This window comes from Tauraco erythrolophus, chromosome 8, assembly GCF_009769465.1.
Source record: "Tauraco erythrolophus isolate bTauEry1 chromosome 8, bTauEry1.pri, whole genome shotgun sequence".
Taxonomy (NCBI): domain Eukaryota; kingdom Metazoa; phylum Chordata; class Aves; order Musophagiformes; family Musophagidae; genus Tauraco; species Tauraco erythrolophus.
In genome coordinates this window covers 40,217,193-40,234,390 of record NC_141472.1, presented here as the reverse complement: position 1 = coordinate 40,234,390, position 17,198 = coordinate 40,217,193, and the positions used below count along the sequence as shown (strand labels likewise).

Here is a 17,198-nt window from a genome sequence, read left to right as displayed (position 1 = left end):
AGATATTTTCTGAGTGTTTCTTTATCAGCTTTTCTATCAGTTTGAAAAACTAAGGTTTACTCATCTAAGTGTCTTGAAGGAAAAAAAAAAGATTCATTGCTGGAAAAAAAATGCAATAATATTTTCTTTTTTCAGATATAACTAACAGGGCAAGTGAACCGTAAGTAGCATTAGATTGAAGAGAAGAGTACTCAAACCACCCTGCACCACAGCATCTTATATTCCCTTGAGAGAAAGGATCACGTTTGAAGGGAACCACCAACTGGTTAAGCAGAGGAGCACGGTCTGGGATGGACTGTCCATCATTACTAGTTCAACAGGTACACATGCGTTGGTGTCACCAAATGAAGGTGGAAACTCTGGCCAGACATCTTACAGGGTCAGTGCAGGGTTCCTGCTCCTGTCTCAAGCTTTCGCACCTGTGGTGACACCCCAAAGCACCAGATCCTTGAGAAGGGCCAGCACTGGCATCTCGTGTCTCCACAGCTACTGCCAGCACCAGAGGCAAAAAGGGCTGTTAAGAAGCAAGTATAGATGAAAAGAAAACATGAAACAAAAGCAGCGGAGCATGGGGTTTAGATGGTAAATTAAATAATATTTTCACAACCAAGTTTCCCCCCCCCCCCCGCCCCAAGATACATGTTGCAACAGAGAGAAATACCACATCTGAAGAAGAAAAAAAAAACTCTTTAATATTTCCATCCTTTTTTAGGTTGTCCTATCAGCTTAAAACATTTTTTTAGAATATTTACACCATGCTTTCTATGAAACTCAGAGATTTGCAGGCTTTGAAGAATTCATTGATTTTGTCAAACTTCCCCCAAATTGTAGACAACTCTATTAATGATAATAAAAACGTTCCATTCTTTCCCTAAATGCTAGGAAAACGACGGGCAGATATTCATAGCGAGGAAGCAAAACTTGCTAGCAATGCATTCAACTAGGACAGCATTTAGATACAGAGCATCGCTTCAACTCATCGTCTTTTCAAGCGACGGGTGACAGGAACATCAAAATTTTGGAGACAGTAGCTCTTCTAGCTAGCATCTCCCTAATTTTTAAAGGCGGGGGGAGCGGGAAGGAAAAGGGAGGGAAAAAAAAAAAAGCCAATTTGGCATCGACTTGTGCTTCTGTAGCATCAGCTGCTTCACCTGTAATCTCTAGTGCTGCTCTGCCCCCTCGTGCTGCCGCGGCTGCAGAGCAGCCACCCGCGCCCTGGTGCGGGGACCGCGCTCGAAATCCCCCGCTGTCACTTCTCACTTCTCCGGCAAGTTCAAGGTCAGTGCCTAGCTATTTTCAGCTCATCTCTTCTTGATCCATGCAGAGAAATGACAAGGTAACGTGATTTGGGGTCAGCTGTATTACAGGAACCGTTACATAAACGGAGAAAGTGGAAATCAATCCCAGCTGACAGTGTCTTCAGGATAATCAGCGCTCACTCCATGCCGCTGTCAGCTCTCCTGCATCAAACACCATGTTACTTCTGTCAGATCTCTTTAACAAAACCGCATTCCCACTTTTGGCAAAGTAAATAAATATTTCACTCGGGCTTGCATTTAATTCATTGTTTAGAGAACTTTAGCACTTTGCACTTGCAAAGAGTCCCCGTTTATACGGGAAAAGACGGCTTAGCCTGTCACGTCCATTACTGCCTGCAAAGGGCGTTGAAAAAGATACAGTTGAGTCTTGTGAAATTACCCCCTTCTCCATGTTTTGTGCTTGATTTCTTCATGCAGAGCAGCGTCCTCCCATTCTCCGTTATCGGGCAGACTTCGGCTTCCCAAAGTCCTTACCTAACCCACCGTCATCCTCACCCCAGCCGTATCAGGGTTATTCCTCTAACGTTTTAGGACACCTTCCTCAATTTGTTTGATTATTATTACTTTATCTGAACCATTTCCTCCCCTAACCAGACATCTTCCCTAACGCAGAATTATGAACATATCATTTCACAAGATGTGCCGCGTTAGCTGCGTCTCGATGACAGCACATGGTATGTCAGTTTAGGGAAAGAACAGCGATTCTATCCCACCCACCTTGTGCTCCCATGAAACTGCCAAGCCCGCAGTACTCCGCCGAAGAACAATTTACCATAATATTAGTTGTCAGTAAATTCAAAGACGGAACTCCTAAAGCTATAAAATGGATTAGAAGCAATTTAAAAAAGAATTAACAAACTAGAGTAAGAGTATACTGTCAACAAACAAATGCTTCATCATAGCACTGTAATTTGGAATTTTAATTACCCCTCTGCTTCTGTAACAAAACAATGTCTGAACTGGCAGCCATTTGAATCTCTCACAGGTCATTGAGCATTCTAGTTAATTACTCTATGAATAGCCTGTTTTTCTCCCCTCTGGAAACACGTTTCTAATGGCAGTCAAGGTCTGACAAATGTGTCATCTACATAATTAGCTAGGAAGCAACACAAAACATTAAACATGCTTTGTGCCGACAACTATCAAAACATTTCATTTGTTGTCAATTATTCATTACTTTGTAGGTTCTGAAGGGGTTGTTATTATGGAAATAAGTCCAGATGCTAACAAGGTTAGAGTTTTTTGTTCAAATTAGTAATCAGAGGACTAACTTTAAAAAATGTATCCCCCTGTACGTTTATGGTAGCGTTCAATCAGTACTAAATTATAAACGAATTTAGTTAAGTTCAAGTTAAAATAGCCATGGCAGAGCACATACACTAATTTGTAGAGTTGCATCTCTCTTTGAAGTTTTAGGATCTAAGCCGAAGTAGCAAACTTTCAGAACCTTTGGCAAGACTAATTTGTGCATGGTAAATAGAGTAAAGATTTTCACAGCATGAGATAATGTAAGATTGGGGGGGGGAAAAAAAAAAAAGAAAAAAAAAAACTGGAGGTTTTTGAACCTTTTTTCTACCCTTCTGTCACACTGAGTAAAAGTCAAAATCAGCAATTCCGACTCATATAATATCTCGTCTGAACTTCAGTTTGGTTTAACAAGGAAGCCAAACCAGTTACATTCACCACTCCCTTAATAGAGCTGAAATGAATTTATCCTCGCTTTTAAGAAGAAATAGGTGCTGGTTATTTCTTTTTTCTATGATCTCATTATGATGCTGCCTATCAAGCTACGCAGCTGCAATGGTACAGTGCAAATGTTTGGAGGAGAAATAAATGGGGAGTTTAACAATAAAATTAACTTCTTCCTATTTAGCTGAGATTATTTCAGTTGAAGTGCTATAATATAAATATACAATAAAGAATGCCTTCTCGCAGGGCACATATAAGAAAAAAAAAAAGGAAAAAAAATATTCAGAAAAACAAAAGGCTCATTCTGAGCCTGAAAAAATGCCTGCACACTACCTGCTAATCCTGAGAAAGGGCTGGGAGGCAACTTGCGTTGCTCCATCAAGAAAAATTCCTTCTTGAAGGTAAATTGAACCCTAAAATATCCTAATGCATTAATATTATACTTTCAGCCTCTACATCAAAAGAGTTTATGGTACATAGGACATACATGAGCATCTAGGAGTGCATCCGGGAGCGGTGCCCAGTGCAGGCTGAGGGCCTCTGCCCTGGAGCTGGAACAGCTCCTCAGGTGGGGAGCAAGGGACAGGCGTAGGAAACGGATGAAAAACTGGAGTCAAGGGCTGAACGAGTCAGTCTGCAAGCTTGACACACACCAGAGAGCAGATCTAGGTTTTGAAAGCACAAAACCAGTTTGAATACAGTAAAGGGACATATGACACACTTCATTTCTCATTTTCCTGTGCTAGAATGCAGAATGACTAATGTTGCTCAACAGATTATATTTTTTTTCACTTCTGATTTCTTTTATTTTCGACAATATTCACGTTCAAAAAGTGAAACTGGACCTGTGTTACGAACTCACTGCTTTCCCTCAAAAATGTTTCTTTCACACCTACCCTGAAATATTTGGGGCAAGCAAGGTGTAGGCTTGTATTTATTAACAATTACCACGTTTGTCATGGGAAGCTCATATGTTTTTCTACATCTGTCCCAGTGCTATTATATGATTTGTGTAACACCTTGAAGGGAACACAGGTAGTTCCTTACAGTGATAAAAGTAGATGCATCTATAATGGACTAGTGTATGACAATAAAATTTGCAGAGAATAAAGCCTGGGCAGTCACTATTAGAACACAATAAATGAAATATTTGTTCTCTTCCACCTCAAACGTACACAACTATGACAGGAAAAGGTTTTCTGCTTTTAAAAACATTTTGTCGAGATCTGTTTTTTCCTCCAAAAAAAAAGTAAACTGAGGAAAAAAAAAAAAGAAATCCTCAAAAACTTTCCCTAAATAAACTATACTATAAAAGAAGCTCTGATGATCTCTCAGAGATTGAAATAATCTATTTTGAGCTAAAACTACCCATAGCAATGAAACTGAAAATAATCTAAAAGAGGACTGGAGTCTGTCTTGTAATTAACATTAAACAGATAACATATTTATGAGGAAGTCAAAATATTTTGGAAGCCGATAATCCTGTAAGCCTTAACATGGTATAAAAACAACAAATAAATGCAAAGTGTTACTGTTACACATGCCTGCCTGATCAATGGTTTTCACATATTGATCTATAAATGGAGTTGACAGTCTGTGTTGGCTGCACATTTTCCAAGCAGCTCTATTTTTGTACAAAACCAATACGGGCAATTACCTTTGTTTGAGATGCCAAGTCTTATCAATTCAATGTGATTTAGTGTCATTTTAATTAAATATCAGGATCTACTTCAGGACAATCTATACAAACAAAGCCTCGAACTTGACTATAAGCTTGATTTGAAGTAAACACGTACAAGCCCTGCAATTTCAAAATATGGCTCAAAAACTCTGCTAAACAGAAGGCTTATATTTTTAGCAATTTTATTTCTGTCTTTTTGGCTAGCCATAACTTTGGCAAGTGTTCTATGATCACAGGAGTAAGAAACAAAAGAAGACTGCTTCCCATTTCTCTGATAATGTATTAGAGAGATAAATAAACCTACCAGTTTGTTTAACCTAATCAGAAAAAGCTCTAATACATTAACATTTTGGAATGCCTAAATAGGCTCTAATTCTTAATATAGACACCAATAAAAAAAGACATTTCATTGTTCAAAGTTGCTCTGAATGAAGTAAAATGCACTTCCCTGGGGTTTAACAGAAGAAAATAGCAAATATTCATTTACATCGCTCGTTCAGACACTAACATTAAGCACAGAAAGAGCCCTTGCTTACCACAGTCTGTGTCCAGCTTCGTGATTTGTGCTCTTTAAACTCTACATTAATATCAATTTCAACCTTTGCACAAAGCTCAAGCATTTCCGTCGTAAATAAATAATGTAAACCCCCAAGAACCTACATTTAGCTTTTGCATCAGTTAGCTTATGCATTCCGCATTTGCATCTTCACTACTATAAAATGCACAAGTGCATATGGTCCTACTGATGTATATCCTTCTTTGTCACACTATAGGAAATAATCCGTCCACCTTCAAAAGTATAGCCCCAGGTGTGCTTACAAGCATCACAGCAAATGCTTGAGAATACAACAAATCCCTTAGAGAAAATTATGTATTTTCTTCTCTATAAATCACCAGTGATCTTGCTAGTTTTGTGCCTGGTTTTTGCCTTTTATTGTCTGGAATGCTGTTATTAGTTTTTTTTTTCCAAATGTGTTTTAGAAATATATATTTGTATTTCTATCGATTGTTCAAAATGTGCCAAATGCTGATTGCCTTAATCCACTGAAGTCGGTAGGTTTTGCATAAGTTGGGTAAAAGAGGATTTGACCCATTTATTAATAGAGCATAGGGTATAGTGCACATGCCTGATATGGGTGGCGAAAAAGTAACATGGAGTCCCTTATTCAGCTATTTCTAGTTTTTAAAAGGAAAAATCTCTTCAATGATAGGACAGAAATATTCAGTCAATGTAAAACAGAAAATAAGCATAATCGGTGGACACCTTATAGATCATATCTATTACCTAAACACGGGCAGACCGTTGAAAACAGAAATTTTCCAAATAGAAAGAGGAGGATAAATCCTTTTTATCTTCTAGCACACAATAATTAGCGTTGCTTGGCACAGGGGTAATACGTATGTTTTAGCAGGGATCTGTGTGCCTTTAAATGCAAAAGTGAAGACTGGATATGGAAACGCACTGGGAAAGAGTGTCACGAATATTAAAACAAGATCACCAAATGTATATACATATGCATATGTGTGTGTGTGTGTATACCAGCTGGACCCTGCTTTTTCCAGGCACTTGGACAGAGCCAACCTCCTCTCCTCCATTACTTCCCCCCAAATCCTTCAGAAGTCACATGCACAGATTCAGATATGTCAGCATGCAATTGATACGTGCGATGGATGTTTCACTCCTCTTTTAACCGGAATCTCACGGCATTTGAAGCCTGTATTTGAAAATGTTTGGACCCTTAGGAATTCTGCTTCTAGTTTGGGCGTTAGCAAACAACTTTAAGAGGCTTATTTAAGCAAATACGCCGAAACACTTTCAGTCTGTCAACATCTAGTCAGAAAATTCTGCATGGCAAAAAGAGATGAAAAGAATGGAAATAGAAAGGAAATTAGTAGCATGGCAAGCTTTCAATCTATTATGTCGGAGCCAAGTTTGCTTGGTAAAATGACATATACTCAGTAAAATTCCTCTTTTATATAATTAGCTACTACACAAATGTAACACAAAGCAACTTTTCAGCTCTCAGCCAATGAACACATATCGTACCTGCTATGGTTGTTGGAATGCGGCAGTGAATATTTATGTCTAATTTAACTTTTTAGAGCCCCTGCTCTGTAACAGTCCAGCATACTATCCCCAAAACTAAAGTTATGTAACAAGGTAATATCAACAATGAGAAACTGCATGATAAAATCCTGCCCAAAAGTGAAAAATGCTAATTTTGTCTCATTTAGCAGCTGGATACAGAAATGCTCATTAGTTTTAAGAGGGTTAATCCTTTTAACTTTTGCATATTGATATGCCAATTATGCCTAATTGTACAAGAGGCATCAGTCAAGGTAATAGTGCATAAACACATGAAAGTTATTAAGTACATCCCAACATGTAATAAAGTAGGTGTTAATTGGTAGCTGAGTTCTGCAGGCTATTGAGGTGGATAATTCATTGAGAGATGGATCACTTGTAATTTCTCTACATAATTCCTTTTGCAGTCTCATGCTGTGATGTTTTCATGCTTGTCAAAAACAACTGCAGCCTAGTGCCTTTTGTTAAACACAGCCAATAAAATATGTTAGGCATCATTAAATATACTTAACTTTTAAACTTTTTCAAAGGTACAGTTCTTCCTGATAATACATTATAGTATTCCCAGTAAATTACTATAAGCATCGTTTCAGGTTTGTAATGGAGGAACATTTCACGTCAGATAAAAAGGAAGAAACATGTACAGTGTATCTGAGGCAAACAATATTGTTTAAATGGAAGGTAAATGAGTACCTTACCAGCTGCTAAGATCTAAAAAGATTTTATCCCCAGAAATATCAAGGTGAAATGAGTTAAGCTATACCAGAGATATTAATGACTAAAATAATGTATTTCTACACAAGTCTGAATTGTGAGTTCAAATTTTGCATAACAAGGGAAGAAAAAACAGCTGTTATTGTACGCTTCCTCCATTTAATAACTTCGTTAGAAAGCTAAATATTTCATAGGAATCCATTACCTCAACAAAACAAAAAAAAATTAATGGTTGGCATGGTTGTGAGAAGTGACTGAGACCTGGGACTCTGTCCCCAGTTAACAGAGTTCTCTCCCTCATTTACATTCTCTGAGAACAAAATGGATCTGGAGTCCAAAAAGTGGCTAACATTGCATAAATAATTTTGTAACATCATATGGCCTCAGCTGCAAGTTGCCACCATTACGGAAGAAAATTAACCAGGGGAGACTCATACCAATCAGTTCGTTTAGTAGCTCAGAAGGAGTACAGGGGCAGGGACACAACTGGCAACAGAGTTCATCACTAACTATTTAATTTAAAAAAATAAAAACGATAATGGGTAAAAAATGACCTAACTCTTTCAACTCCGTCAACTACTAAAATAATGAGATAACTTCAGTCTCTGATTTTTACAATTCATTCATTCCTACAGCAAGACTTCCTTTTGTTACTGACAAAGCTGTCCTTTATTTAATACAGAGTTGTAATTTCCCCTTCTTTTCTTTTGTCTGGTTTTAGCTTTTGCTTTTTGAGAAATCATGGCATATATCTGATGCTGCAAGTACTATTCTCTACAGCGGCCTTGCTTAAGAGCTGTAACATTCGATAGTTGAAATGCTGAGTAGATGTTATGATCCTGGCCACCAAAGCCAAATTCTGTATTTCATTGAAGGAAAATTGTTATTCCAATGCCTAGGCATACTCCTAAAAATATATATAGTGCCATTAAATCTCTCCCTACAAGGGATGATCATGAAGTGAGTATCTTAACCACGCTTAAGGTAGTTCTGTAGTTCTTAAAAATTGGAAGACTTAGAAAATATTAGGAGTATTTTACTTACAGGCTCAGCAACTTTCACATTCTCTGACAGAATCATAGATTTGCTTTGGCTCAGTCTGTCGTGGTGACTGTTGGCATTTTTGATCCTCATTTGAACAGCTCCTGTACTGTGGTGGGAAGGATTTGGCTTTTCAGAGGCCATCTCAGAAGCTGTAGACCTTTCCATGGTCACCGGGTTAACCTGAAGAACGTAAAATGAGAGTATTAATCTAGGGACCCTTCATACAAAAATGTATCAGTGCCAGTTATGTGTCACTGCAGTCAGGAGAAGAAGCTGAGCTATCTTGCTAGCAAGATCTTGATCATCTTTGAACACCAGGATAACTATCAGCTGTGTCAGCCTGTAGTTTTATTATTGCCCTTATCACTCACCCATCCAAACTGCCTTGGAAGGGTTAGTTTATGTAGAAGATTATCCTTATCTCAAAAGCCATTCTCCTCTATAGTGTAATCTCCCTGCAAGCCTTTGTCACGTCCAGCTGGCAACCACTACATTTTGTCTTTGGCCCTGCACACACTGCACATTTTAAATCTTGCAAAGGAAAACGACATGCTGTGAAGCCAATTAACATATCTTACCTCCACAGTTCGATACATGCATGTTACAAGTGAGTTACAGGACCACCCTGCAACCCTGCTAGTGTCCCAGAGTCAAACCCAGATCTAACACAATTTCCCTTAATTTTTAAAATTCTACCAACAGCATAGAAGGGGTTTTTGTTTCTCTGTTCATTTTTTTAATTTTATGGTGAGCAAATGGCTGAGCACATCAGCTTTCATGCCCCTAGAGGGACTGGAGGAACTTCTGCAGAATGTTCACCTTCTCTAGCACTGCGACTCTTCAACCTCCTGTCTTGGCGTCAGTGCAACTCAACAGACTCCATTTTAGTTATGCAAATTCCCAAAACATTTTCCATCAGTGTGCTTTATATTTCCTGTACCAAAGTGCTTTATATTTCCTGTACAAAACATCAAGACAATGTATGAAACATCAATACGGAGTCCTACACTTGTTCTATTTTCCTCCCCGGGTTCACCCTGTCACTACTATACTTAAATTGTGGGTGAAGTAATATGGTAAGAATCACAAGAAAACTTACTAGTTATATTGCTATGTAACTGCACGAGAAAACGTGTAAAGAAGAGATACCATGTAAGATGGAATTGCTGGTTTCTCAACTATGGAGCCAGCGAAATGGAAATCCATTTAAGTGCAGTTATAATAAAAATCAGCATTTTCTAAATGGGTTTGTAAAGCATGATTTTTTTCTAGCAACATCTCCCCAGCCTCTGAAGATACTAAAAGATTAAATTCTCTAATTTAAAGAAAGTTCATTTCTATGAAGGCATCAGAGCAGAGGAGTATACAGTACTGGTGTTAAGGTGAAAGAGGGAGATGAGGAGTGTTACTGCATGTCTCTGGGTAGGACCACAGCTGTTGCGCTGGTGGAAGGACATAGATCTCACAGCTTCACCCCCTCCTGGCCCCGATGATAAATCAATTCCTTACAGGAAACTGCCTTAGATATAGAGGAAAATAATGAAGAGGTCAGGAAGGTACAGAATGGTTGAGGTTAGAATAGACCTCTGGAGGTCATCTGGTCCAACCCCTCTGCTCAAACAGGACCACCTAGAATTGGTTGCTTAGACCATGTTCAACTGGCTTTTGAATATCTTCAGGGGGATTTAAACTCACCCAGCCAGAGATATGGGAAAGCGAGGAAACACAGTACTCTTGAAGAGAGAAATGAGAAGAAAGTGCTTTAATATTAGTTATTACTGACTCAACATTACATGCCATGAGAGAAACACCAACTTTAGTAAAGCTACAGTAAGGCTTATGATCATTGACTGTTTCCTGCATTGAATTAGTTACTCAAGGATCCCTACGGAAGTTGAACCATGGAAAAAGAGGACAAAACTTGGCTAAAGCAGTTTCCCCACTCTTCAGGAGTATACGTTTCTATATCTGCCACAGAGCTGGTATATGACATGAGGGAAAACTCTTTACGTGGACCTTTGGTAGACGGCACTGCGTGTTCTTGTTCCCTGAGACACCTCTCACTACCCTTCGGAGCAGTCACCACTCAACTCCATGTCACAGGGACATTTTGCCATTTTGGCAGTAAGATCTGCAGCAGCGCTAAGTAGGAAATGATTTTTTCCTCCTTCTAAACTTGTAGAGTCAAACCATTTTGTATTTAATGTTGGTATCAAACCAAAATTGCTTCTTAACAGATTTTCAGTAGGCTTCAGGCTGGAGAGCTGATCAGACTTGAGAGACGAGAGCAACACTGGCTCTGTCACCGATCCAATGTTTGGCTGGAGCACATCTCTCAGATTTTCCTCTGAAATCTCCCACCTATAAAATGCTGACATATCTCTTCTTGGGAGCATTATGAGTTTTAATGAGGTAGTCTCTGTCTGGTATTGTCAGTACATGATGTGCTATAAAAAAAGTTTAATAGTATGACAAAGTCATGCCCTGGATCTCAAGTAGGAGCACAGTCAGTAAACGTCAAGTCTGGAAAGACTTCCGAAAATTTTGATTCTGATCTCATTGAACCTTAGTTAATTTTCCCCAAGATTTGAACTGATTCACAGACCTCAGAATATTACATGGAGACTTTCCGAGGCATTACAATTACAAGAACTTCCATAAAAGAAAGGAGAAAAAAATCCAAACATCAATATTTCCTCTGTCAGATTTTATTTGTCTTGGTGTAGAGCATGGTGGGATCCTGCAGAATATGAAGGAGATCTTGCAGAACGTGAAGGAAAGGCACAAGTTACAAAAGCTGCTCGCTTAGGATTTCCAGGTAGAAAACCTTTACTGACCAAGCTCCAGGAAGACTCCTGACAGCGTTATTGGCTCTGCATGCCAGTAGATGGCACCCTGAATATGAGCTCCACAAACCCAACGGCCTCGCATTCGCTTTCGCAAGAAGAATTTGGCAGGACTTACACTGTGCCCTCTTTTTTTAAAAAAAAAAAATAAAACAAAAAAACCACAATCCACTTTTAAAAAATAACATGGGGGAGACAATCAGGAAACAGATAAAATATTAAGAGAAAACAGAAATAGGATCCTATCTGAAGGATCCTATTTTACAACTTGGTGCTTCCAAACTGTTATTAGCAGCATCAGGGCCAAGTTTGAGCGGGTTTTGCAGGGGAATTCTTTTCACTTACTTTGGAAGGCAGAGCTGCCAAGCCCTGTGCAACTGCTTGTGAGGCACTCCATGTTCATTATATAATTAGCTAATTTGCCTTTTGGCAAATAGTTAGCATCTGGACATAAATTTTAGTTCTGAAACCTCCTACGGTTGATTTGCTGGAGAAAGGCATTAAACCAAGATAGACTTTCCTCCCCTCCCCGTTTCTTATAGGGTTCCTGGAGCAAAGGGGCAGCATAACTTTAAGGCATTCACCTAAGAGAATAGGGACAGGGCAACACCTTGAGAAACCTTCTTGGAAGTACCTGTTTTGGGGCACTACGAAACAGAACGGGCAGGTTGGATAGGGGTGGGGAAAAGTCAGGGAACAGTACGGATACAAGAAAAATCTTTGACATAAGGTTGGATGGATGATACAGGAAGGGAAAAAAGGTTACATTGGATATGAGAAAGGAGAACTTTAATTTCTGTACAGTGGGTAGATGAGCTTACTTCTGGGGTGAGAAACACCACTGAGCTGAAGGTACAAAATCATCTTTCTGGCTGGAGCAACAAAACCAAGTCTGTCCTACACAGCCAGCCACTTTTGGAGATACCCTCAAGAGTTCAAGAGCCCTCACTGAAGGAAGAAACAGTTCATACTTTAAATGAAATTCACAGTCTCAGTGGATCAACGCTTGCAGTTACTTTTCCCATGATTTGGTCCATTTGCTTGAGATGCTGGGAGAGGAGACAAGCCTTCTCCAGCAAGTAGCACAGCATCTCTGCAGTGAATTAAGTTGAACTGTAGCCAGAGCTCAGACACTAACTTCAAATGTGAGGTGGCTGCTAAATAATCAAGTGACATTTACTTATCTGGCAGATCAATGGTTAAGATCCTAAAAACCCCTATTTCTAAACGTACAGTTGACTTTCAAACACGTGGTGTGGAAGTAGTGAGTATTACAGAGGTGAAAAACTGAAAGTTTTATCGGATGCAAATCCGTACACACAGTAAAGCCATTCCATTTCTGAGAATCAGGCCCAAGTTAAAAGATCTCAGTAAATTTGCAGAGATCAGATCTCAAGCTTCCTCACAAAGTGCTGGGTCTTGGTAAAACTATTTTCAAGAACGTTTTCTGTAACATATCTTTCAAAAAAAATGTGCGTTCACAAAATCTTTGTGTTTGATAACAGCAAAAACATTTCAATTACTTCTCGTTTTCCTTTCATGGGGGAAAATTATTTTCTGCCTTTTCTCTTCAAAAAGAGAAAGGAGATGATAAAGGAAACAAAGTAACATTATTAAGTTCCCAATAAAAACAAAACAAAGGAAAAAACCCTTTCCTTTTGCTGTTTATATTTTCCATAAGAAAAATATACCTTTTAGCTTTCTGAAAAAATTATGAAAGTGAATTGTTCTCCTGGCTGCCATTCTTATGTCTTTGGTAGCTTCATTATGGTGCCTGTCACACAATGAGAGCCAGTAAGTATTCCCCTCCTAAGCAGCTCATGGAGCTAGAGGAAGTTTAATATTGCTTTTGTCAGGTTTTTAATCCATCTTGGCATGTTGCTTTGTCCAGAAATGGATCATATAATGAGTGGATTGACTGTTATTACCCAAGAATTTTATTTCATGAGTTTTGGTATAGTATCGGTTAAGTCAATATTTAGTATATATATATAAAAGTATATTATGTTTTCTACAGAGCAAAGCATTAGTTCTTCAAGAAACAAGGATAGTAGTATGTCTAAATTTTGGCTTGAGCTATGCTTATGTTTCCTACAGCTATGTGCAGTGAAAAACAGAAGCAAATGTTACTTCATTAGCAACTTGTACCAAGTAGTAGTTGTAGCATGTACTTTTATCAAGGAAAGGAAAAAAATGTAACCATGATTAGTATAATTTGTTGTAATTTTTTTCAAGATTATGAGATTTTAAAAGGTGTATATAATTTTCAGTATTTATCAAAACAAGCTTTTAATTTCCCACTTCACTTCTTGTGACATACCTACCGCTATCACTTCAGAAGCACAAGGAACATGAAAGAGCTCAACATGAAGGGGGCAACCCCATGGCAGGGGGGTTGGAACTAGATGATCTTTGAGGTCCCTTCCAACCCAAACCATTCTATGATTCTATGAAAACACTGCAAGATAGAGTCATCTTGTTACATTCCCTAATTCCGTTCTTCTGCTGAAGAGCATATCCTACACGAAGAACATCAGTTGAAACCTAACGCAGCAATATTACAAAAGAATAAAAATCAGCACTAGATTCACCCTTACACCAGACCTGCAAGCCTTAAAAACCATGAAAATGGAAGAGGAAGTAAGAGCTAACAAATGAAAAAACAAGCTAATTCCACACACGTGGTGAGTCAGAGCATTCTTGTAAAAGAGAAAACATATTGCTGTGTCTGTGAAAGGGGTGTTTAAATTCAACACACCTATGGAAATATTTCTCCTGCTGGGTTTTGCTCTTTGCCTTTGCTACACCGTTCGTTATCTCTGCTGAAGTACAGCTCAGGGGTAGTAAGAAGTGCTCAAACGTGCAACTGATGAAAATAAAGGGGGACAGATGAAAAATCTATAGGTAAAGAGAGGGTATGAGAAGTAAACTGCCACATAGCTCTTTTCAATTATTCTTATCTGCACTGTTATGTCTTTTATTTTTTTTTTTTTCCCAACTGTCCCTACCACGCTGCTCTCACAGCTAACACATCACACATCTGCGCACAGGGCATGGACACAAACAGCAAGGTCTGCTGAGGGCTACGGTGTCCTGGGCTGGTGCCCAGAAGTGTTCTGAAGCTAGTTTATCTGAGTACCAGGGAAACAGAAAAATCCATTGTAATGAAGGCAGATGTAACATTCCTACGCCTTTTCCTTTGCAGAAAGAAGTCATCCAGCCTGGAATAATGTATACTTAGGAAGTAGCATTAATTTCAACCATCGGTCATATCTCTAGTCAAAGTAGGAGATCAGGAATGACACTACATCACCATTGCCTGGGTCTTTACTCCAGTTTTATCCTTTTATATCAGACAGACAGAAAATAAAACAGAATTTTGTGCCGAGTTCTGTCTGCCGTAGAATGTTCAATGTCCTAAACTCAACAGCCGTTTCCCTTGTCAACCAAAATTGCAATCTCATCAACAAACATCAGTGAGTTCGTTGATACATCCTAATTCCTACAAAAGCCACACTCATCAGCATTAATTATCACACTCCCTTTTAATTTTTTTACCTGTTGCAGCCCTATTAGACTTTCAGGGGTGTCTCTCAGAACAGACAACATGCTGAGCAAGGATCATGGAGGTCATCTTACCTCATGTGCCTAAAGGCCAGCTTTGTAGTCACTCTTTTCTAGTCCAGCATTTGAGGACTTTCTGCGAATAAAAGTGAAAATGGGCCACAGAGTTCTTCAGGCAACTCTAATTCACATGTACAGTTGCCTGTGCCTCTCCTGTGGGCAAAGAGATGAGTAAAACATCTTTTCTGTTTTGTCTGTAGCAATATCTCAGTGCCCAGCATTTCTCTGTTACCACGTGTGGAATACGCTGCCCAGCCCATTATTCACAATTTTATTTATGCTCCGAGGTGTATAATCCAGTCTCTATGAAGGACACAGCTAAAGGCAAATTTCTTGACACAGCTTGGCCCAAATCATAGCAGACTTCCTAGGTAGTGGCCCCATACAAGAAGTAAAGCATTTTCAAGTACGATTGTTAAACAACTCAGGCTAAAGAATCTTTTATCCTTGAGATTTTAATTCGATCTGTGATATGATGACCTTTTCAATCTTTTTTATTTATTCTCTTATATTAAGAGAGGGTTATACTTTACAATAACATTTGGTTAATAACTACATAATTCTCATGACTGAAATCTCATGTACCATCTTAGTATCCAGTAGGAACAAAGTGTGTTATCATTAAAATACTTTCTTCCTAGTTTGTGCAATACAGGACATGAGGTTCCAGACAGGTCTTAAAGGCCTGATCCTGATCACAGGGAATCCACTGAAGGTAATGGAACAACAGCAAAGCAAAAGTAACATCAAGCACACCACAGGAGGAAAGCCGAAGCATTTATTGCATTATGGAGCCAGGTATGGAAATACACTTTATAACAAGCTGAAGGAGGGAAGGACACAGACTTTCACCATTGTACAGCAGTGACTATATTGTTTAATTCTGGGTCTAAGAACATACTCTAAGGTTGTTTTGATGACTGAATTCCTAAGAACTGAAGTGTTAAAATGCAGTACTTCATTTCCCATTCCTGATAGTTACTATACATATTGGGAATATGTGATTCTCTACTTACAGCATGCCACAGACCTGCACGGTGCGGAGTCTACACCACACAATAACTTACAGTTCGTTACAGTTTGATGCTTCAGTGATTTCCTGCCCTTTGACTACCGCGCTAAAAATATGATTGGCTTTCTGCTATGAAGATTGACTGTAGGGTTTTTTTTTCTATTTTTTCAACTAGTAATATCATCTTACACAATAAAAAAGTCAAAAGGATAAAATAAAATAATAGAGGGCTGATATTGAGTCCCTCTTTCTAGCAAATGACAGCAAAACATCTTAATCAAATATACAGTTTCATTGGAAATATTATTAAACTTCACAAACTGTTGTTTGATTTGTCTCAAGGATTGGATGAAGAGACTTGAAGATAGAAACTCTGAATAGCTGTACAACGACGATCAATGAGTATTTAAGCAGGGAGCTAAGGTCCTCCTTTGTGTCATTCTGAAATTTTGTAGAAGGCGATAGCTGAAAGCCCCAGTGCCTTTTCCCTGCTATCCTTTAAAAAGAGCAGGATGAGCTGAAAAAGAAAAACAAGGATCTGAAAAAGCTACTTGGACCCTATACAGGAGAGATGTGCTATCTCTGGAAATGCTTTTCTATCTGGGTAGAAACAGTCTGAGAATTAGAAAGAGAAGAGAATGGGGGACAATTACTCTCTCAAAGTTGTGCAGATACAAACTCTTCACGTCCACATTTAATGACTACAGACCCAGCTCTACAGATCTAACTCTAATCCTGTAATCCTCCATGACCTGTTATCTACAGGACTTCCTTGTACAAACAAAAGCTTGCTAGGAAAGATCACTGGGCTATTATTTGAAACAGCAAAACTGCATGTGAGAGAGTAAAAGAGCTTCTTAAGTCAGTGAGTTACTGCATATGGTCATGTCTTTTCTTGCATCACTTAGTTTCTTAATTAATGTTAAATGTGAAGGTCTTAGGAAAGGTAACAGTTGTTTCAAAAGTTTGACTGTCCCAATATATCATATGGAATAGCATAAGAGAGTCTATTTTCACCACTCCTATGTCAATTTAATATCTCAGTTTCAAGTGGAACTTGAAGCTAAAAGTATCCTCTGTGTACAGTTTGGCCTGCATATGTTCTGGGAACAGTCGTCCATAGTAGAAATTCAGTTGAATATGTAAAAGAACATGCCTGGGAAAAAATTGCTACTTCTAGGTC

General features: G+C 38.7%; 1 protein-coding gene across 1 annotated transcript in view; it reads right to left on the bottom strand.

The window, feature by feature from the left end:
- The window catches only part of ARHGAP15 (Rho GTPase activating protein 15), a 334,864-nt gene that overhangs the window by 308,788 nt on the left and 8,878 nt on the right, over positions 1-17,198 (bottom strand). Inside the window, exon 2 of the mRNA XM_086615574.1 lies at positions 8,534-8,713. Coding sequence (XP_086471700.1) covers positions 8,534-8,698 — 165 coding nt within the window. The 5' untranslated portion in view covers positions 8,699-8,713. The remainder of the gene's footprint in view (positions 1-8,533; positions 8,714-17,198) is intronic.